We start from the raw sequence: 22,945 nt of genomic DNA, 5'->3' as shown, positions 1-22,945 counted from the left end.
CTGAACTACACAAGGTTCAGCATGGATGGATGGCACAGAAATGGTTCTAATACATATGTAAGGACTTCAGAGTTTTAAAGATTTGTCTAAGCATTTAGACGGCAATTTAATGAATGCAATAATTTAACTGTATATGGACAATTTACATGCATACATTGTATGCTGAGTAAAAATGTATTCTCATTAATTATTTACATTCACATTTATTTACGTCCAATAAGTTTTCACTCGATAAAAGTTTACGCCTGACCAACTAATTTATACACAAGTGACACCCTCCCATCCATGACTTTCTTCCAGGTTTTTAATACCACAAGCAAAGTCTAATGTGGGACAATTTCCAAACCAGCAGCTGCAACTACATTATTTGGATTAAAAAAATATGAATGCAAATGATTAGTCATAATATATAATTATAGTTTGCTTCCAAAATGACAAAACCTTCAATTTGTTACCTGTCGCTCTTGTGTAGTCTGCAAACGGAGTGGCATCCGGTGAAAAAACTGCCTTCGACTTTCACCGAACGAGCAGTAAAGATCCAGCGAAATCTCCAAGGGAAATCCTCACATTTGGTACGAAACATGCCTATTTCGACATTTTTCGTGGCACAAGTCCCACTCAGGTCAATGCCTGAGCAAAATCTGACCCGAACGGAGACACATTGAGAGACTAATAATACTGCAGTTATTGCAAGAACGACAATTAATCGTCGTTGAGCCATAGCTTTACCAAAAATATGATGAATGCACAATAAGAAAAATGGTGAAGTATTTTTATTAATACTTGTGGACGAATAAAGCCTTCTAACCTTCTTTGTTGTATGAATATTTTCAAGTTCAAACTTTAACTGAATACGAGAAACAGCTAGCGTGACGGCATTATTAAATCGCATTAAAATGCACTAAAAATAGGTACAATTTCCATGCAAAGGTGTTAATTCATATAATTCGTAGTATCCTGTTGATCTGTCACTCGTTCTGTGCTGGGGTTATTTTTTGACGTTACTACCCCTTACCTGACGTATGTACGTATGTTGTATGTAATTAAAACTGTGGGTCTGGTCCTCTGCTTATTTACTTAAATATAATATCGTTACATAAACCATTGTGATGCAGATGCGTATCTAAAAGAGAAATGATTGCAAAAATGTTTTTAAAGTAAAATTTGCTAAATAAATGTGTACATGGGTGTAAACATGCTATATTGTGTAACATGTTTTTATTAAAGATAACAGTTTAATATCATAATTAAATAATTGGGTGTTAGCACTCTACATGGCTGCATTATTCTGGCAATTTTGCAATGCTTTCCGTTGGTTATGGCATAAAATTGCAAATCATAATGGCAATGTTGTCAAATTAATGTAATTTCATGCGAAGTAAAATAAAAATCAAACCGTATTGTTATACATATTTTCATAAATATCCTGCTCATCACAAATTATTCCTCGGCAAACCACCGATTATACCCATACATATGTTTATATTCTCGCCAATGCATTCGTTACTCGGACGCAATTAAAAAACTTATCGTGTAATTAGTCACCCTCTCCAAAAAGTTAAGAAAGTAGTCCATCCTGATCCCATGCTTTACAGTTTCCACCGAACTTACAAATTCCAAATTTATAAAGTTCGGTAGCAGAGATTGAATGATTTTTCTCTTGTACTTATCTGATCCATGAATATCCTCCAGTTTTCTGATAAATTCTTTCGAAGCGGACGACGCCTTCGCAATGAAGCATATTGCAAAATATTCAATCATTCCTGAAATAAACATTGTACTGCTACCAAGAATGGTGACAGTCATGGACACACCATATCCTGGCAGAAACTGCATTATCAAGCAAAATAACACGGACGTTGACAAGAGGACGAGATAAAAGTGGTGGAGACGCGATTGGACCAGAAAACGTGCCATGTCGCTCTGTTGCAGTGACATGATTCGTAGAGAATTGTGAATTCGGATTAATGCTTCGAACTGTAGCGAATTTTCAGCGACTTCCGAAGCTATGAACACTGACCACAAGAGGAGAGTCGCAATTCCGTAAAGTGTGATCAAAATGCAAATTCCGAAAATGGATAGCATTATCATTCCTGCGATTAAGACGATGCAACCGATGACCAATCGAAGCGACACGATTGTCAAAAAGCAAGCTTGCCGCAAATTCAACAAGGTTAGGACGAACTCGTAGAATGGGTTGAATTTGGAAAAGGCTAAACCAAGAATTCCAATTGGTGTGGCGTAATCGAAGCCGAAATACAGCAGCTTTGCAAAACGAGATAGAACAGATTTTGCCTTTTCACAGCGTTCCTGGGTATGTCTGGATCCTTGATGTGGGACAAATTCTGAAAATAGACATATTTTTATAACTTGTGTAATCTTAAGAGTTATTCCTTTCATTCATTCATACATATGTAGGAATGATTATGATGGTTGATATTTATGACTTTCCTTTCATTTGAATGAAAGTGGACGTAGGATTTTCTCTTTTCAGATGAATGACCGTGAATGAAAGGCTATTTGGCTTTTTTCATATTTTATCTTGTGGTTGACACATGGCGTGAAGCAAAAAATGAAGTCCAACTAAATAAATGAAATGAAATGAAAGAAAACGACCGAATATTAATATGAACCTTCATTCAGATCGGTAGGACTAAGTTTTGGTTTATTTTTTAACAGGTGTGCCTAAGACTCAATTTACTCCATGTTGTGTCAACATTAACAACTTTGGATGAATTTTACCCATCGAATTATACCAAAAATAAAGTAATTGTTTTAACATTTTCAACAATATAGCATTTACTCAAGCTAAAAGTTAGCTTATTCCATACCTGACAACCATTGTTCGAAATTCACCACGGATTCGTAGTACGCGACAAATGTGACCGGGCTGGAGGGCCTGGCGAGCACACAGGCGAACGGTAAGATCATCCAAACCCATATTGCGACTGGGTATGTGAAATATGCGATGACGACATAGTCTCCATCTGTCGCAGGGGGTGCTTTGCTCAGTTGATAGGATTTTATTACGAGGATTGGTTCGAAAATGAGAATGACTGAGAGAACGAAGAGTTGGTAGCGTTTGTAAGTCCAGGATTTCGGTGGGACAGGTTTTGGCCGTTGAGTTTTTCCATTCCACGTGAAACAGTAGGCGCAGTTTAGCGAGCTGCGCTGCGTGACCGCAATTGCGCGGTGGAGATGGTAGAGACCTTCGCGACGCCACATTACGAATAATTATGTCACTGAAAAATGTTAAACGTAGGACGAAACTGGTAAGAAGTGGCGTAGTTATTGAACCGTTCCAGGTATTTATGCAAAGGAGAACGTAGAATTTCTAACCGGTTTTAATTTATTTTATTAAATTAAAGTTTGATTGGACATCTTTTTTCTTAGGTGAGGTTGAGGTTGATCAACGGTCAAATTAGCATTGGTCTTCTACACTTGTCTTAACTTCAAAAATCGTGACTTACCAATAATTGAAGACCAAACATCAAGGCCAAGCTTTTGTTATGCTTTAAATACAGACATATATGAATTAGAAAATTTTGCAAGTAGTTAATACGTATATATTTGTCGTATAAAAAAACGGCATTGAATATTATCTAATAGTTTTTATTGTCTCACATTATGACGGCGACTTTTTTTTAGATTTTCCTATTTCAAAATGTATGTATAACGTAATCCGAGAGTGTTTACTGCGAATTATGTTTAAAACCAATGAAATCCACCGATTGATGCAAACCCATGCAGATATTTATTTGGTTAAACAATTTTTTGAAAAATAAACACACTTATTTAATAATCGAATAAAATATTTTGTGAGGACGAAGAAATTTACTTAAATAATAAAAACGCTTTGCGAAATAAGGTTATTCAATTCTTAAATTATGCAGATAGAAGTAATTCTATCTATATTTTGGAGAGATTTCGTTCAAGTAATTTAATTTGATATTTGCGATATATTCTACGAAAATTATGGTAGAAAGCGGGGAACGTTATTAGAAATATGTACGTTTGCGACTCTTATCCATTTCAGAGATACATAAACTGTGGTACCATATACGATATGTACACGATCTTAACTTACTCTTAAAGAACATGCATATGAGGCTACAATTTTATAAAATTGGGAATATGTAGTGCTGTCACATGTCACAATGCTGAAATTTAAAATGCTCCAAGCGGTACATAATTGATTTTTTTTAAACTACGTTGGTAAGTACACGTTCATATATGCTGTGCATGCCTATGTACATATGTACATGTATATATGTATATATGTAAAACGATTTCATGGATATGTGCAAAAATGCAATAAAGTATTCGGACATATGTATATGTACGTGTACACCAACTTAGGATTAGCACCACAATTGACAATCAACCGGACCATTCACGACGCATACTTACATATGTATTCATAGATATATCCGGTGCCATTTGATGAGGGGGATTCGTCAATTCATGATCAAACCATTCACAAGTTTTGACATTTGGTTGTCACGGCCAATGCCAGAAATATGACAACTTGCATACATAGGTTTGATAATTTACAACCAGAAAAATTACTACAATGTCATGCATTTATGATTTTTTAAAATGTAGAACCGGACCTGCTTCACGTCACGAATTTTATACAATTAATTTTGACATTTACCTAGGTAAGGGTTTGTGAACGATAATTGTCACAAATGGAACGTGATTACCGTCACTCGGTAGTGACATACATACGCAAAATTCTACTATTTAAGCAAACTTTTTTCAGCTACTAATCACTTCACTTGCTACTTTCTAACTAAACTATCCAAATTAGTCCTGATTGAAAACATCATCTCCAAAAATGTACAAGTTAGCTATCGTCTTGTCCGTCGCAGTTGTGGTGGCGCTTTTTGCAGGAGCCTCGGTAATAAGTTATTCAAATTTGTATTTATTATGTAAATGTGATTTCTAAATATTTTTAAATTTCAATTCCATAGGCTGGCAAGCTGGAAGGAAAGAAGATGAAGGACGGTCACCACAAGCACCACAACCTGACCTGCAAGGGGGAGGCAATCAACATGAAGGGCATGTTTGTGGGAAAGAAGGAATGCTACGACGAGATCTTTGGAACATCTGCAACCACCGTCAACCCGAAAACGATGACGGAGGAGGCTAAAAAAGAGAGGATTCAGAAATGGAAGGACAATGCATTGGTAAATTATTTTTATTTCCACAATCGGTCCAAAATCGGATCGGTTGGGTTCTGTAAATCGGTGAATGTTAGACAAAATTAGAGTTCAATCGGAAAATGAATTTTAAAGACCACTTTCCTTTTACTGCCAATTTACAATTATGTAATTTGCCTATATTTGCAGTGCATGGAAGTGTGCACAATGAAGAAGCAGAAAACTGTGAGTTCATTAAACGTACAGAATTGCATTTTATGGTTGCGATTTTTATTCAATTTCATGCTTTAGCTCAACGCTGACGGAACTTACAATGCACTTGAGGCTGAAAAATGGGTGAAAGCAATTTTCCCCAGTGCAGTTCAATCCGCATTGAAGAAGGCTTTTGACGACTGTGCATCCACAAATGGTCAGTTTGTCAATGTGCAAATACTATATTTATGCCGTTGGAGATTATGACGATAACACTGTTCCATTTTTAGGCAAATCCTTCAGTATGGACAACAAATGTGCTGGGTACAAAGCTTTCAGACAATGCAAAGTGAAGTCAGTTATGGAGGTTTGTAAACTTGTGTTTTTTTTTACTAACAATTGTTTTTGCGTTTAGTCACAATTTTACTAAATGCTTATTTCTCATCAGATTTGCGAATTCAAAAAGGGAGAAGTTCCAGAGGACAATTGAATCACAATCATCTCTGGCACAACATTTGGCTATTTACATATGTATAACTGGTAACGAAATTAATAGAACATGCTAAAATTAAAATACGTTCTCCTTCAACGCTAAATGAACTAAATCGAGTTAATAAAATCCCATTTATACCTATTTGCATAAACCTAAGTTACACATGAAATTCACAAGTCACGGGGATACAGTATAGTAGATATGTAGATACATAAATACATACATACATGAGTACATATTTCCATGCATATGTACATTAGGTATAGGTAAATATAAGTATGTTTAAAGAAAAATACGGATGTTTCTTATCAATCTATTAATCAGTTCATTTACAACCCTTCTTTCGACGCAATTAGGAAACTCATCGCATTACCCGTCACTCTCTCCAAAAAGTTGAGAAAGTAGTCCATCTTAATCCCATTCTTTAGAGTGTCTACTGAACTTACAAACTCCAAATTTATAAAATTCGGTAGCAAGGATCGGACAATTTTTCTTCTGTATTTATCCGATCCATGAATACCCACCAATTTTCTGATGAATTCCTTCGAAGTGCACGACGCCTTTGCAATGAAGCATATTGCGAAATATTCAGTCACTATTGTAATAAAAATTGTACTGGTACCGAGAACGGTGACACTCATGGACCCCTCATTTCCTGCGAGGAACTGCACTATTAAGTAATACAAGACTGACGTTGACAAGACGACGAGGTAGAAGTGGTGGAGACGCGATTGAACCAGAAAACGTGCCATATCGCTCTGTTGCAGTGACATGATTCTTAGAGAATTATGGATTCGGATTAGTGCTTCGAACTGTAGCGATTTTTCGGCTACTTCCGAAGCTATGAAGACCGACCACAAGAGGAGCGTTGCAATTCCGTAAAGTGTGATCAAAATGCAAATTCCGAAAATAGATAGCATTATCATTCCTGCGATTAAGATGATGCAACCGATGACCAATCGAAGAAATACGATTGTCAAGAAGCAAGGTTGCTGCAAATTCAACAGGCTCAGGACGAACTCGTAGAATGGGTTGAATTTTGAAAACGCTAAACCAAGAATTCCAATTGGTGAAGCGTAATCGAAGCCGAAGTAAAGCAGCTTTGCAAAAAGCGATAGAACAGATTTGGTCTTTTCACAGCGTTCCTGCGTATGTCTGGATCCTTGATGCGGGACAAATTCTGAGAAAACCAACAGATTTCGGTACATGATTTGTAAAAATTTAAGACTTATTCCCTGCCTCGTAGGTAAAAGTTACTCAACGTTGTGTTATATGAATATTCCTAACTTTGTCAAATTATATTATGGCATGTAGCTTTTGTGTCCAGAGCTGAACACAAGTTACGCTGATACTCGTGCGACACCATTAGTAAAATCTTAAAACAATCAGTCAATAAATTTCATCGATTCGATTGTGCCAAAAATAAAATAAATGTTTCACAAATTTTCAACATTGAGTACACTGTAAAATTGACGATTAATCGAGACTTACCTGTAAGATGAGAAATTGATCGTAATTTTACGATCACCAGAGCCCGAACGAGGTCACTGAGGAGGGATGATGGTTGACAAGTAGTATGTAAAGACAAAGTATGTAAAGTAGTGTGTAAATACGCCTTTCCCTGCCGGTGAACTTACATACTACTTGTCAACCATCATCCCTCCTCAGTGACCTGGGAGGGCGATGGTGTGACAAATTTGCTCAAGCTAAAATTTTGAGTGTTCCATACCCGATAACCATTTTTCAGAGTTCGCCACGGAATCATAATACGCGATAAATGTAACCGGGCTGGACGGCCGGGCGAGGACACAGGCAAATGGCAAGACCATCCAAACCCATATTGCGACTGGATAAGTGAAATACCCGGGAGATGCTTTGTTCAGTTGATAGCATTTAATTAAAAGGATCGGTTCGAATATGAGAATAACCCAGAGAACGAAGAGTTGGTAACGTTTGGAAGTCCAGGATTTTGGTGGGACAGGTTTTGGCCGTTGAGTTTTTTCATTCCACGTGAAACAGTAGGCGCATTTTAGCGAACTGTGCTGCATGACCGCAATTGCGCGGTGGAGATGATGGAGGCCTTCGCGACGCCACATTTTGATTATGTCGCAGGGAAATGCTCACTCAACTCTCGTGGGATCAAACTAATGAGAAATGCGTAGTAACGAATCAAATGTATGCAGGTTTATGTATTGATGCATTTATGTAAGGAATAATTTAAAATTTCTATCAGCTTCGAAATTATTTAATTTAATTAAGTTCGTTTCGTCACTTTTTTCTCAGGGTTAGGCGAGGTTGAAGGTGATGTCTAAACAACAACTAAATAAATTAATATTTGTCTGATACACCTGCATTAATTTCTAAAATCTTAGTTGCAGATGAGCCAAGGCCAAACTTGTATGCTTTAAATACGAATTAGAAAATATTCAATGTATATTTAATGTAAAATATCTCGTGAATAGTAATATGTATAATAATTTGTACTGCCTCACTTCATGTCAGAGACTTTTTTTAGATACTCCACTTTCAAAATATGTTACGTAATTCAACAATGTTTACTACTACATATGTTTAAAATCAATGAAGTCAAACGATTTATGCTAACTTATGGATATATACATTTTTATTTGGTTAAACCATTTTTGAAAAATAAACATACTTATGTAATAATTGAGTAAAATATTTTATGAGAATTGATAAATCTATTTAAATAAAAAAGCTTTGAGAAATTGGGTTACTCAATTCTTATAAATTATATATTGGGCGACATGATTCAAGTAAGTAATTTGATTTGATATTTGCGATATATTCTATTCTAGGAAAGCGAGCATTATATTTTCAAATACATTTGCGACTGTTATTCAGATCTGCAGGAATACAGGAATAATGATGTCACATAAAGGAAAATGTTTGCAAGTTCGAGCAAGTTCTAATAAAAGAATTCATAAATTCGTACTACTTATTCAGTATTATAATATTCGAGATGAACATTTCAGTATCACAATCACCAGTGCTAACACATAATGTAAGAAACTAAGAACTTATTTACACATTATGAGACCTTAAAGACGTACATACATATGCATGTATGAAGCTGTAATACAGAAATAGTCAAAATGTGTGGTTTGCTAAAATTTAAAATGGACCAGACGGCAGAGCTCGGCGGATATCGGGTGAAAACCTCCAAATATCCATATCCATATCCGGGCCAAAATCTGGCCCTCCAACCTCCAATATCCATGAAAAAATATCTCCCTCCAACCTCCAAGTATCCATATCCATGAAAAATTCTCGCCCTCCAACCTCCAAGTATCCATATCCATGAAAAATTCTCGCCCTCCAACCTCCAATATCCATGAAAAAATATCGCCCTCCAACCTCCAATATCCATGATATCCGCCGAGCTCTGCCACACGGTACATAACCGATTTGTCACAAATATGTACATATGTAAACGTTACCCACGTGCTTAGGTATTTAGGGTCAGTTTAGGATTAGCACCACAAGCAACTAGACAATCATTTACGTATATATGCATCCGGTTCCCATTGATGGTGCAATTCACAAATGTGTCAATTCATGATGAAATCGTTCACAAGTTTTGATAATTGGTTGCCATGGTCAATGGCAGAAATGTGTATAATAATATACATATACACTTACTTATACACATCCCCAAAAATTACTTTAGTGTCATGCATTTATGATTTTGAGGAAAACATAGGACCGGATCTGACTCACCTCACGAATTTCATACAACTAATTTTGATATGTATTTACCTAGGTAATTATTTATATGTGAGCAAAAATTGTGACAAATGAAACGTGATTATCGTCACTCGGTAGCAAAATAGATTATCCATGTAAAACTTTGCTATTTAAGCAAACTTTTTTCAAACATTAATCACTTTACTAACAACTTCCTCACTAAACTAATCTTCGCCCAGATTAAAAAAACAGCTTCAAAATGTACAAGTTAGCCATCGCTTTGTCCGTCGCACTTTTGGTTCTCGTTGCTGGAGCGTCCGTAAGTTAATCAAATTTTGTTGGAAACATTACACAAATAAATATGTATTTACTTAAATATTTACTTTCTGATTTTCAATTCCACATAGGCTGGAAAGCTGGAAGGAAAGAAGATGAAGGACGGTCACCACAAGCACCACAACTTGACCTGCAAGGGGGAGGCAATCAAGATGAAGGGCATGTTTGAAGGAAAGAAGGAATGTCACGACGAGATTTTTGGAACCTCTGCGACCACCGTCAGCCCAAAAACGATGACGGAGGAGGCTAAAAAAGAGATGATTCAGAAATGGAAGGACAATGCATTGGTAATTTATTTTGATTTAGGCATACGGTCCAGAGGGTATCCGTCCATAAGGGTGAGTGTGGACGTGTCCACAGGCCGGACAGTGGGACCGGCCGTACCAGGACCCGGTCACGATAGCACCGTGACCAGATAATACACGCTAAATAAAAATAATTAAAATTTACTCATGGGTGAGTAAAAAAGTGGATGACACAACCCATGAGCAAAATTCATTCAACAGTGTTCCAAATTTAGCTACCCGTAGGACATATTTTTTAACAAATTTTATGCAATTTTGAACTGACCTAAACAAGATTTGTCCTGTTTGGACAAATTTTACCTTTCGGTTGTGCCACTCTCATTTTTTCCCAACTTTAAGTAAATTGTACTTATTTTTATTTAGTGTTTTTAACAATACGTCATTAAAAAATACAAATTTGTATACCGAAATTGCCTAACCGCAAATACACCTAAATTTCAGCTTCAGAATTTCCATGGCAGAAGCGACTTTAGACTTGAAACCTATCCTAATTGGAGGACAATTGTGATGTTATATCGGTCGTCAAGTGGGATGCGTCTAGCGGGGTTGACATCGATAACATAAAATAAATAAATACGAGAGGAGCAAGTGCGAAATACGTGCTATGAGTTTAATGTCCAGTCCAGTTCTGATCATTCATACAGAGTTACAAGGAAATATGAATATACACTCTATGAATAATCTTACATTACACCACATCCCCCTTTCAAAGATCAATAAATTATTAATAACAAATTAATAAGTGAGACGTTGAGCAGGTTTAACCACACGTCCTGAGCGGGTGACGTAATTCCCGTGACGCTGAGGTTCTTGAGAGAGAGAGAGCTGAGGAGGAGGAGAGTTGATCTTTCTTGAAGTAGAGTTGACTTTTCTTGGAGGAGGGGTAAGAGGAGGTGGTTCGTCGACAGGTTCGATGACATCAGGTTCAACCATGTTGTCCATCAACGCTTCGACTTTCTTGGAGGAGCTGTATCCTTCGTGAGAGAGATCTTGTAGGGAATTTCAATTTTTCCGAACCCGTCGAAGGGTTCCGGAACTTCAGAGAGAGGAGAGACGCAAGAAATACCATCCCAGCAGTTGAGGCACTTTACCAAGTTGAGGTCTTCGCATGCTGCTAGGCCTAGTAGAGAACGGTCGAGATGAGAAACGACAAAAATTTCTTTCTTGATATCATTCTCCTTGAATGATAATCGTGAGCGAAACTTCCCTTGCAAGTTGAGATTTTGACCATCCGGTCCATTGAGAATTCTGGTGGAGGGTTGAAGCCAGAGTTGAGAGAACGTTTTGGAGGAGATTACTGTGACATCTGCTCCTGGATCTAGCTTGAATTCGATTTCTTGCTGGTCGACATTCACTTTTTCGATCCAACGGGATTGACGATGACCACCACTGCTTAACCGCATTTCCAGATCGACACTGCACTGGCGCTGAGTCTTCTTGCTGGTGTCAACGAATCCAATCACTTGAAGAGTCCCGATGAAAAATTGCTGCTTTTCCACTTCCACAGAGCGGACTTGAGATGATGAGGAAGAGGCTTGATTTGGGCATAACTTTGCGAAGTGGTTATTTTGCTTACATTTCTTGCATTCCTTTCCCCACGCACGACAACTTTCCTTCTTTCTTCGATGAAATGAGCCACAAAATTTGCACGATGCAACGAGATGAGTAGAACAGGAAGTCTGCTGAACTTGATTTTCAGTTTGACCTTCTTCTTGAGACTCTTGAGATATTTTGTGCTCCTGATGATTCTGTGACCCGACACGATCCACAGAATGAGTAGAGTTGCTCTCGCCCCAGAGTTCACGTTGTTGTTTCTTAACAGCTTCGTGTTGACGAGACATATTGATTGCTTTTTCTAGAGTGAGCTTATCGTCCAGTTGCATTTTCTGTGCCAACTGACGGTCACGGACACCAACGACGATACGATCTCGGATGAGCTCATCCTTCAACGCCGCGTAGTTGCAATGCTCCACCAAAGAGTAGAGAGAGGTGATAAAGTCGTCGACCGGCTCCCCATCGTCCTGTCGCCTGGAGTTGAACCTCGATCTTTCATAAATGACGTTACGCTTCACTATGAAATGGTCTTCAAACTTCTTGAGAACTGGGTCATATTTCTTCTGATCCGCAGCTGAGAGTCCAAACGAGAGGAGGATATCGTCTGCCGTGTCGCCCATAAAGTAGATGAGAGTGTTCACTTGTTCTTCTTCAGACTTGCTGGTAAGTCCGGAAGCAACACGAAAACGTTCGAATCGCCTTTTCCATTTCGGCCAATTCGAAGGAGATGAGAATGAGAACGGCTCTGGTCCTTGAACTTGGTAAGGATTTGAGGTTGAGTTATTGGACGCCATCTGTACTGCACTGTTTCACACACTGACACACGAGGAGAGAGAGATTAACTTTTCACTGAAAGTTTTTAACACTTTCGACAAGAGTTCGATAAGCCACTGACTATTTAGTGACTCCGCTGCCACCATGTGATGTTATATCGGTCGTCAAGTGGGATGCGTCTAGCGGGGTTGACATCGATAACATAAAATAAATAAATACGAGAGGAGCAAGTGCGAAATACGTGCTATGAGTTTAATGTCCAGTCCAGTTCTGATCATTCATACAGAGTTACAAGGAAATATGAATATACACTCTATGAATAATCTTACATTACACCACAACAATATAGTCCGTTTTCATCGAGTAATCGTATGCTGTCAAGTCATGTGATAGATAATTTCTTTAAACACAGTTCGCATTCAATTAGAAATATTAAAGTTAAAAAACTTGTTAAGTTTACATTAAGTTTTCTTGACGGCTTAAATTTCTTCAGAAAAATAACTCTAACAATGAAGAGGTATAGTGTGCTTATCGCCGATTTTGAAGGGACTAATTTTACGTTTTTCACGCACAGAAACAAGCGGACCCGTATTTTTGAGTTTTCAAGAATGCGCATTTTTTACCCGTGGCGGAGTTAAAAAAACTAATGCCTAAATCATAATTTCTTAAAAAGTTGTTACCTCTAATTTTAACCCAATATCATTAATTAAACAAAATTTTATTACAGAATTGCTTTTATAAAGTTATAAAAATTAATTTTTAAAATTCGGTTAAATTTCATAGTTTTTAGCTATTTTTGAATTTTTCAATTCAAAATGGGATAATTTTTTTAACATTAAAAGGTTTGAATTTTTATATGTAATTTCCAGGAAGAAAGTCTAAGCAAAGATTTTGTTTTGTTTTTGAAATCGGATTAAAATTCGAAAGGTGACAGCGTTTTGAAAAATGATGAATTGGTAATGTTTTAAATTCTGCAACCAGCGAAAACGAAAAATACGTGTCCGCTTATTTCTAGGAGTGAATAATTTACCGATTATAGGTAAAATTGCAGAGGTGGGCAAGATCATTATCTCAGATACCAGATCAAGATCAAAGATCAAGATAATATCTTGATCTTTGATCTTCGACTGGAGCTTTTGATCTTGATCTTGATCTTGATCTAGCTCGGTAAGATCTTCTATCTTGATCTTGATCTTCAAGTCCAAGATCAAAATCCCAAATATGAAAAGTAGCATTTTGAAACATATTGATAATTTTTGAAAAATAACGCATTGGTCCATTACTCAAAGCACATTCAAGGAAACGAAAAACACTCGTACGAGATTTAATTTTTTTCTTACTGATTAATGGAATCAGTTCTTGAAACGGCGATCTTGTCCCTACATTCGAGTATCCTTAACCCCTCAACGATTTGGGTCAGTTTGTGACGACCTGATACTTCAACTACTTAGAACATCACAGCAAACGTTTTGTTAAGTATTATATAACTATAAAGAATTTTAACAACGTTGATGCTGTCAGCTTTGAAGAACTAAAATTGGTTACACAACCAATTTTGGTTACTTATCTAGTATTTGTATCGTGCACAGTTGACAGTGTACGCTACGTACATTACACATAGTTGTATTTATCGTTTTATGTATAACAAATGTTTGCAACATAGCTGCAATTTATTTGATCTTGTGATCTTGATCTTGATCTGGGGTTTAATCTTGATCTTGATCTTCTATCTTTTAGTATTCGGCAGATTTATCTTGATCTTGATCTTTATCTTATGGGACGCAAAATTTGATCTTGATCTTTATCTTATGGGACGCAAAATTTGATCTTGATCTTTTATTTTGATCTTCGAAAACTTTGATCTTGCCCACCTCTGTAAAATTGACGATAACCACCTCACACCTCCTCATTGTAGATAAGTTATGACCTGCCCGTCACAATAAATATCTCCATTGGTCTGCACATAATGCATATATATTTAAATTTGTGCACGAAGTTTTAAAGTTCAAAAATTAGTGGATTACGTCGAAGTAAAAATTTCAACACACCGGCCGTACTTTTAGAAATTCCACAGGCCGTACCGATCCTAGGATACCCACTGATACGGTCCTTAATCGGATCTGTTATGTTCTGTATCCGTTAATATGATGACTTGAAAAAAATGGAATTCAGTTAGAATATGAATTTTAAAATACGCTAGCATGAACCTTTTTTTAGTGATAATTTACAATTATGCAATTTACATTTGCAGTGCATGGATGTGTGCTCAATGAAGAAGCAGAAAACGGTAAGTTTCAGTTAGTACAAATTCAGTATTTGGTGTGAGTGAAATGTAACTCAATTGCTTCGTTTAGCTCAACGCTGACGGAACTTACAATGCAGTTGAGGCTGAAAAATGGGTGAAAGAAATTTTCCCCAGTGCAGTTCAATCCGCATTGAAGAAGGCCTTTGATGATTGTGCATCTACTAATGGTCGGTTTAGCAATATTATTAAATATTAGGTCCTATTTATTTATTACGATTATGAGGATACAACGATGAAACTTTTCCATTTTCAGGTAAATCGTTCAGTTTGGACAACAAATGTGCTGGATACAAGGCGTTCAAAGAATGCACAATGAAATCTGTTATGGAGGTTTGTAGATTAATATTTTTTCCAATTTTTATCACGATTTTTACAAATGCTTATTTCCAATCAGATTTGCGAACTCAAAAAGGGAGATGTTCCGGAGGACGATTAAATCTATATCTGATACAATATAGATACATAAATATATATAATCGGTCCTGAAATTATTAAAACATGCTAATATTTAAATACGTTCTCCTTCACTAATAAATGAGGTTAAATTATATGGAGCTAAAAAATAAAATCTCTACTGTACATACCTAAATTACAGATGAATTTCACAAATCACCGTGATGCAACACACGTAGTAAATACATTAACATTATTCTTGTAGGTAAATAGGTAAATATGTAAAAGAATATACGGATTTTTATCATCAATTTATCAACCATCACTTATGTAAATTTGTATCACATATTTCATTGTAGTCCAAACAAATTCCAAAGTACGGGGTCCAGCGTTGCGGACAAATGTGTTTCCTTGCAAATTTTCTAATTAATTTTATGTTGTACACATTTAAAAAATGTGATGTATGTCTGTAGCTTTTGAGGCTATGAAAAATAGTTGTCAAAAGCTGTCGTACCCTGACAAAATATCATCGTAAAGTGTCATAGCAAAATATCGTGGCAAATTTCATGTAAAATAGTATTCTATCTGAATATCATAAGCTATTGAAAATAATGTTATAAATGTAGTGGTCTTATAATTTTAACTCACATCGTGCATGCGCATGTGAAATCAATGACTAAATCAATTAAAGCGTTATGTAGTCATACATATGCAAATTATATAAGTTGTTTGAAAACAAAAGGAGAACATGAATGGAGTAATTAATCCTGTCGCAAATATTAACATCAGGTGTGGAATAATTACAATCTCACTTTCTGCTAAAGATACATACGCGCATACATACGTGCATATATTTGTATAGGCATATGAATGTGTATAGATTTTTAAGTGCATATACAATGCAAGACAGAAAACCATGCACCAGTTATAGTATATATTTTTTTAATAAATCTTGAATCACCTTCATCAATATGTTCCCCAACATTGTAATAGATACTATTCAAAGCAACAATGCGAGCGATGGTCAGAAATTTACAAAATGTATTTAGTTACGACTTTTGATATAGATATGACGAATGATGAAATAAATGTGATCTCTACGCCGATAATCCATAATGCTTCAATTTTGTATGTGGTGATTGATTTGGGTTGAATCCCAACCGATAATGACGTAGAGATCCAATCAATCAATGCTGGGAATTACCTGTCCTCAATTAACACTTATTTTGCGTCATGTTTATTGATCGATTGATCAATTGGGATTCGGAGGACGAATAACTTTGTATAAAAAACTGTTGACTGGCAAATTAATTTACAATTTTTTCTGTTTAGGTTTTAGAGTTAGAACGCATATTTAGGACAAAGTAAAACTTGCCAAATAAGTATCGACGTAGCTCAGAAACTGACGAATGTGAGAAAAGCTGGCCAGAAATCGTCAAGAAATACATACATATAACACCGTGGTTTAATTTATATGCAAATTATGCTCGAGTGAAATGCAAATGTACGCCTTACATATGTAAATACGCATCACCTATCATTCAAATATTTATGTATATAAACAAGTACGTGAATAAGCACCAGAAAGGTGATCAGATCCATGCTTGACTTTTTTTGCTGACATTGACACCATTGACTTTACAACGCCTAAAAATCAATCCAGGGATTTCCCAGGTTGAGCTTATCGTTTAATATCATGATACATACAATCATCACCTACAACAAATATAAAACTCCTGGCTTGTACTTCATGACCCTCACGATTCTAGCCGCACCAAAATAAATAAATAAAATTCCAATTGCTTTTGGCAATTATTTCTTAAATCTTTATTCTTGTATGTTTATCTTGTTCAAAAAAATTTACAACACTGGCAAGATGTCGACGTTACAGAAGACACAGACATCAACACGACCTTCCGGAACGTGAGCTATATAGGCCCTCATCTCAACTGTTTGACCGGCGAGAATGTCGTTGGGAACAACTGAATATTTCGCCGTGTAGACGAATCCAGGCTGGACGGATGAGTTGGGAAGGTCAGCGTTGATAATTTGCATGCAGAATCCTCCATTGAAGCAGACTTCGACTTTCAAGTTGAGTCCGGGAGTGGCCGCACCTAAGGAAAACGAAGAAACATAATTAGTTAACTGATTCAAAATTATGAGATAGTTTAACCTCTTTCAATTTTATTTATCTCGATTAAAATTTCCGTTGTGTACGATATTGAATGTATAACTACATCTGGTAGCAACCAATTGAATTTACATGATTGTCTGTAAAAACTCAATATTTATTTCAGCCTGTTTCCAAGTTATGAGTTTTTTGGCGAAAATCACGAAAACTCCACTTTTTAACATTGGTCGGTATGGGGAAAATTCCAGAATTTCTGAAGAAAAATATCCAAAAAAGTGAACTTTTTACCATCTAGTTTTCCACAAATTACAACGAAACGCTCGTATTTTGGAAAATTTTGAGAAATCTGCATTTTTTAAACATACGTGATATGACGTATTTGGTCCTCAAGGGGTAGTCGTCATGATACGTCATATGACGAATTTGGTCTCTTAGGGACATGTTTTGAAATACGTCATATGACGTATTTAAGTGAAAAGAGGTTAAGTCGTCGAAATCTTACTTGGCATAAAGTCCTGCTCGCAATTGTAGATTTTTCCTGGCTGGAATCGGCAGTATCCGTCACAATCAGAAATCCTGGTTTGGACAGGAGTGCCCTTAAATATTGCATAAAAAATAAAAATTTTAGTATACAATTAATCCAGTAAATTTAGCTCTATTTCGAACTAACGAGTCCGTCACAACGTGACACGGTGACCACGCCGGCGGAGGCGATGGCAATGCAGCAGAGAGCGATGAGGATGACAGATTGCATCTTGAGTTTGGTTTGGCAAGTCAAATTTGCGGAATGACTGGGAAGAAGAGTTGGTTAATGAGTGGTGGATGCGAATCCGGGTCGCTTTTATATGGAAATGTTTCCCTGATCCGGATAATTGGTTGTCCATCAAGATCGTGTCGAGTTACAATGAAACACAATGGTTTTCATATCGTGCAACGTTATCAGAAAGGTACGAATTTTTGAATGCATACGTATTCAGGTGATATATATCCCAGAACAAAGTAATCCCCGGATTATGTAGGGACGTGTGTAGATAGTGCGAAATATAGGGTTCGCCATAAATGTGTAAAACTGGGGAACCTTTTGAGACAGCGATGCAAAAAACAATTGAATGTCCACAGTAAAAAAAATTAGAATTTTTGTGTAGTTTATTTTGTCTTCATATTATTTTTGCGCGTTGTTAATAAAATATGTTCAAAATTGTGCATTTCTTGATTAGAATAAATCTACAACACGTCGACGTTGCAGAAGATGCAAACGTCGACACGGGCGGTCGGCGTATGAAGGATGTAGGCTCTCATCTCAACGGTCGATCCGCTCAAAATATCGTTTGGTACGACGGAATATTTGGCAGTGTAGACGAATCCAGGCTGGACAGACGAGTTGGGGAGATCGGCTTGAAGAATTTGCATACAGAAGCCACCGTTCATGCAGACCTCGACTTTCAAAGTGAGCGATGGAGTAGCAGCGCCTGAGAAAGTTGCGAATTTGTAATAAAAGAATTGGCGAAAAATTTGCTTCAAAATTAAGAGATAATTTAAGTTGTCGAAAATTTACTTGGCATAAAGTCTTGCTCAGCATTGTAGATTTTTCCGGGTTGAAATCGGCAGTATCCGTCACAGTCAGAAATCCTGGTTTGGATTGGGGTGCCCTTAAATATGTTTATAAAAATAAAAATTAAGATTTCCTGAATTTGTAAAATTTAGCAATATTTCGAACTTACAAGTCCATCACAACGCGACACAGTTACCACGCCGGCCGAGGCGACGGCAATACAGCAGAGAGCGACGAGAATGGTGGATTGCATCTTGACCGTGGTTTTTGAAAATTGAGGTTAAAAGTTGCAAATTATGTTAATTAGCACAAGTAACCGGTTGTGACGGGTAGGTGAGGATGTGGGCTGCTTTTATATCAATTGTTACAATGACATGGGTAATTTGCGGGCTGTCAGACTTGACATTGTCACCGTTAAACACAATGGTTTTGACGTCGAGGTACGTTATCAGAGACGTTATGTTTGTTTGTTTGACGTAGAAAACACAATAATCCCGAAGATTGTGTGGACGTGAAGAGTTCCTCGTTGTGTAATTGATGACTTGTCCAGTGATACGTACATATGTAGGATGGATGAAGTGCTGTTTTTAATGAGGCAATAATTTTGCGAGATTGGTAAAGCACCGATTAATATACATAGGTATGTGTATACCTGTTAGCTGTTTATGTGGAACATAGATAATGACATGGTCAGTTTGAAACTGGAATTATTAGTCAGGTTTTACCATCAAGTTTAATTCGTAGGTATTACATAATCGGTGAGTGTTAGATAGGTGTGTAATAGATAAGTATATTTGTGTGCGTATTTATGATGGGAGAATGTGAGTGGTACAGATAAGAGTTAAAATATTAAGATAAGTAAGGGAGATTATTTCCGGGATTTTGACTACCTTCAGAAATTCCGGTCATCCATAACCCAAGATTTTGCTTTTGATAAGGGTTTTTATCTAGGATGACCATAAATGACCACTTATCAAAATCAGCGTGCGTGCCAAACTAAATGGTTCCAAAAAACACGGCCCGCAGTATTGTACAAAACATTACAACTTTTTTGTTTTTACTTTTTCTGCCTCACTCTAAGGAGTGGTCAAAGTTATTAGAAATTGTGTGATATCGCTTTGTGCAAAGCAACTAAAACAGTAAACGTACCTTTTTATTTCTTTTTCTGTGGAGAAAAGCGTGTTACGCTCGAAACCAGCATTTTCTGCGGGCCAATTATAATTTCAGAGTATCCTTGGTCATTGTGCATTGTGCTTCATTTCAGAACTGCCTGAAATTAAGAGAACATTTCAATTTCTGTTTTTTTTTTCTTTTCTTTCGAACCATATTTTCTATACTCTTACCTTGATTCATTATTTTAGCTTGATAGATATTAGCATCGAATATATCAGTATATGAATCGTACTTGCAACTATTGATTTACTAGTATTTAATACATACATGAAAAGGTATGTAGGTATATGTGTATTAAGAATAGTGAATAAATTAAGTACAGTATTTCTCCAAAACAATTTTTCCGTAATATTTCGTCTTGTTTTTAATATCACTTTTTTCCTCTAAAACCAAACACAATTTGAGACTAGATTAAATATTTTATTTTTACAAAATATCAACATCACAGAAGATGCAAACGTCGACACGGGCAGTCGGGGTATGTAATATATATGCGCGGAGCTCAACGGTCTGACCCTAAGTTATAGACGATTTTGTTAAATTATAGCCGATTGTGACACTTGAATAAAAGTTTTAATCAAATTAAATCTTACCGAAAGGATGTCGTTTGGTACAACGGAGTATTTTGCAGTGTAGACGAATCCAGGTTGGACGGAAGAGTTTGGCAGCTCAGCTTCCAAAATTTGCATGCAGAATCCTCCATTAAAGCAGACCTCGACCTTCAGGGTGAGAGATGGAGTGGCGGCACCTGATAAGTACATTTGCAAAAAAAAACATTAGTTTTCTCGAATTTTGATTCATTTAAATTGAAGTCTTACTTGGCATAAAATCTTGCTCTGCATTGTAGATTTTGCCTGGCTGGAATGTACAACGTCCTTCACAGTCGGAAATTCTGGTCTGAATTGGCGTTCCCATACCATCGCATCTAGAAATCGAATTAATGAAATTTATTAGCAAATTAATTTAAAAACTATTTGTGGTATTTAGTTAAAGCTAGTTTATACTACTCCTTCGTAACTTGCGCCAATGTTATAACTTAACTATGGCGCAAGTTACTAAGGAGTGAAGTACGGGTTCAATTCAAATTTCCACACACCTGTTAACAGTTACGACACCGGCGTATGAGACGGCGACGCAGGAGAGAAGGGCGACAACGGTGGCGAATTGCATGTTGAATGTGATTTTTGCGAATTACAATTTTTGCACTGTTTAACAAGAGATGAAAATCTGTATTGTGACATTTGTCCGAAATCGGGTTCCTTTTTATGCAAAGTTTTTACAAAGAATTAGCTACGTGCAGAGATTATCATAATTCGTGATTTTGTTGTTAACCTCTTCAGCCTGTCAGATCCAGATCAAGGATGAATTACAATGGGTGGGTGACGCAGGAAAAAATTATTCCACGAGAAATATATTCCTGAAAAAAATTCTTTGACGTGGGGAACATAATAATCTATGGAGATAACGGTACATGGATTCATTATGTAAATCTGCATGTAAAGCAGGCTGTAAATTGTGTTATGACATTGATATGGAGGGCATAGTACAAATTTATTAATTAACAATTAAGTAATGATTACGATTTACAATATCTGCATATTTATGCATATCAGTTGAGGGTTGGGCTCTCATGAAGCTACAGATTTCGACAGGTTGCAAATTCTTTGTACTTACATGACGAGGTAAGGATTTGTATGAAAATGTGATTGTTTGGTCTGGCGAAATTTTTCAGAGATGGACGAAGATTACGTAGTGATAGAATTCATGACGGATGGAATGAAGATTTTTACTTCCTGGGTTTTGTTAACTTTTCACAATTAAATATGTACGAAGATATTTGCTTTAAATTATTCGATATCTATGCATTCCAGAGTTTATTTCAGTAAGGAAACGACAGTGTCGTCTACGGAGGTCTCAATTTTTACAGTTACATTATCAAATCAAGGAAAATTCTACGCTCTGGTTCATATTTAACTTTCTCCTAAGTGATAATGAATCAATTGGCGCAGTTCTTAGCAATTTTGTCCGTAAATTCTGTAAAATAATTTTACAAACTTTACAAAATACGTAGAAAGACGCCCTTGACTTTAATTTTAGTTTTAAGGATAAACATCTGCTATGTGCGATTCCTGTTTAATCAAAGGTTTTGAGAGATATTTAATACTGGCGTATAAACCCGTCTCCCGCCGGGCGAGAGATGATTAGATTATCAAAATTTCACCAGTTAAATATTTTGTATATATTTATTTTTAAAAAACAATTTGACGCGAACGGAAGTGAAAGCAATTGGCAATGCAACGCAAGTTAAAGTGGACAATTAAATGTCATCCACTTGGCTCTGTCATCTCTGCCATCCCAGTCTGTCATATTTACCAGCCTAGTCTGCCATTGGCAATGACAGTGCCACTGACAGTTGTTGGATAAAATGATCTAACATTAGGTATTTAGGTTAGCTATTTCAAGTAGCCTTTTATAACGGATGTTTATGGCACCGACTTTATTGGACCTTTGTACAGTGTCAGCTCATTCTTAGCATTCCCATTCTTGGGAGAAGGATTTAGCACTTCCTTTCTATTTAGGTCAGACACTTTGGAAAGTGTCGTGAGGAACAGTTTCATACATTTATTAATACATATTCTATTACTCATGATGTCTATATAATACAGCCATACCCCGATAACCACCATGCAGCAGCCATACCCCGATAACCACTTTCAATCTTGTTTAGTGCAAACATGTGCACACTAAACACAAACAGTTCATGACATGAACGTTCGAATCGAATCTTGTTACCTGACTACCCCTCCTATCTGGGGGTACATAGCCACCCACCCCCAGATAACCCCAACCCCAGATAACCGCCC

The 22,945-nt window shown here is 36.6% G+C and overlaps 5 protein-coding genes and 1 long non-coding RNA gene across 6 annotated transcripts; 2 read left to right on the top strand and 4 right to left on the bottom strand.

Moving 5' to 3' along the window:
- Positions 1-167: 167 nt before the first annotated feature.
- On the bottom strand, positions 168-996 carry LOC110857781. The gene is made up of 2 exons (XR_002548708.2): positions 456-996; positions 168-358 (listed from the first exon to the last, which is right to left on the bottom strand). It is a non-coding gene; the product is annotated as an uncharacterized LOC110857781 (long non-coding RNA).
- A 3,771-nt stretch (positions 997-4,767) lies between these two features.
- Positions 4,768-5,991, top strand: LOC110857797. Its single transcript, XM_022106409.2, has 6 exons — positions 4,768-4,903; positions 4,977-5,192; positions 5,355-5,390; positions 5,457-5,574; positions 5,648-5,724; positions 5,806-5,991. The coding sequence occupies exons 1-6, from the start codon at positions 4,841-4,843 to the stop codon at positions 5,845-5,847; spliced, it is 552 nt and encodes a 183-aa protein (XP_021962101.1). The 5' UTR covers positions 4,768-4,840; the 3' UTR covers positions 5,848-5,991.
- A 3,756-nt stretch (positions 5,992-9,747) lies between these two features.
- On the top strand, positions 9,748-15,421 carry LOC110857792. The gene is made up of 6 exons (XM_022106403.2): positions 9,748-9,877; positions 9,966-10,181; positions 14,779-14,814; positions 14,882-14,999; positions 15,086-15,162; positions 15,227-15,421. Exons 1-6 carry the CDS (start codon positions 9,818-9,820, stop codon positions 15,266-15,268), a joined length of 549 nt encoding a protein of 182 aa, XP_021962095.1. The 5' UTR covers positions 9,748-9,817; the 3' UTR covers positions 15,269-15,421.
- Positions 15,422-17,028: 1,607 nt separating this feature from the next.
- Positions 17,029-18,186, bottom strand: LOC110857545. Its single transcript, XM_022106132.2, has 3 exons — positions 18,027-18,186; positions 17,859-17,952; positions 17,029-17,339 (listed from the first exon to the last, which is right to left on the bottom strand). Exons 1-3 carry the CDS (start codon positions 18,108-18,110, stop codon positions 17,086-17,088), a joined length of 432 nt encoding a protein of 143 aa, XP_021961824.1. The 5' UTR covers positions 18,111-18,186; the 3' UTR covers positions 17,029-17,085.
- A 298-nt stretch (positions 18,187-18,484) lies between these two features.
- Positions 18,485-19,282, bottom strand: LOC110857546. Its single transcript, XM_022106133.2, has 3 exons — positions 19,078-19,282; positions 18,912-19,005; positions 18,485-18,825 (listed from the first exon to the last, which is right to left on the bottom strand). The coding sequence occupies exons 1-3, from the start codon at positions 19,159-19,161 to the stop codon at positions 18,581-18,583; spliced, it is 423 nt and encodes a 140-aa protein (XP_021961825.1). The 5' UTR covers positions 19,162-19,282; the 3' UTR covers positions 18,485-18,580.
- Positions 19,283-20,419: 1,137 nt separating this feature from the next.
- Positions 20,420-21,338, bottom strand: LOC110857685. Its single transcript, XM_022106292.1, has 4 exons — positions 21,178-21,338; positions 20,900-21,006; positions 20,675-20,829; positions 20,420-20,597 (listed from the first exon to the last, which is right to left on the bottom strand). Exons 1-4 carry the CDS (start codon positions 21,249-21,251, stop codon positions 20,508-20,510), a joined length of 426 nt encoding a protein of 141 aa, XP_021961984.1. The 5' UTR covers positions 21,252-21,338; the 3' UTR covers positions 20,420-20,507.
- Positions 21,339-22,945: the final 1,607 nt, after the last annotated feature.

The sequence above is a fragment of the Folsomia candida genome, unplaced genomic scaffold (genome assembly GCF_002217175.1).
Source record: "Folsomia candida strain VU population unplaced genomic scaffold, ASM221717v1 Fcan01_Sc019, whole genome shotgun sequence".
Lineage (NCBI taxonomy): Eukaryota > Metazoa > Arthropoda > Collembola > Entomobryomorpha > Isotomidae > Folsomia > Folsomia candida.
This window is presented reverse-complemented; position numbering and strand designations above follow the sequence as displayed.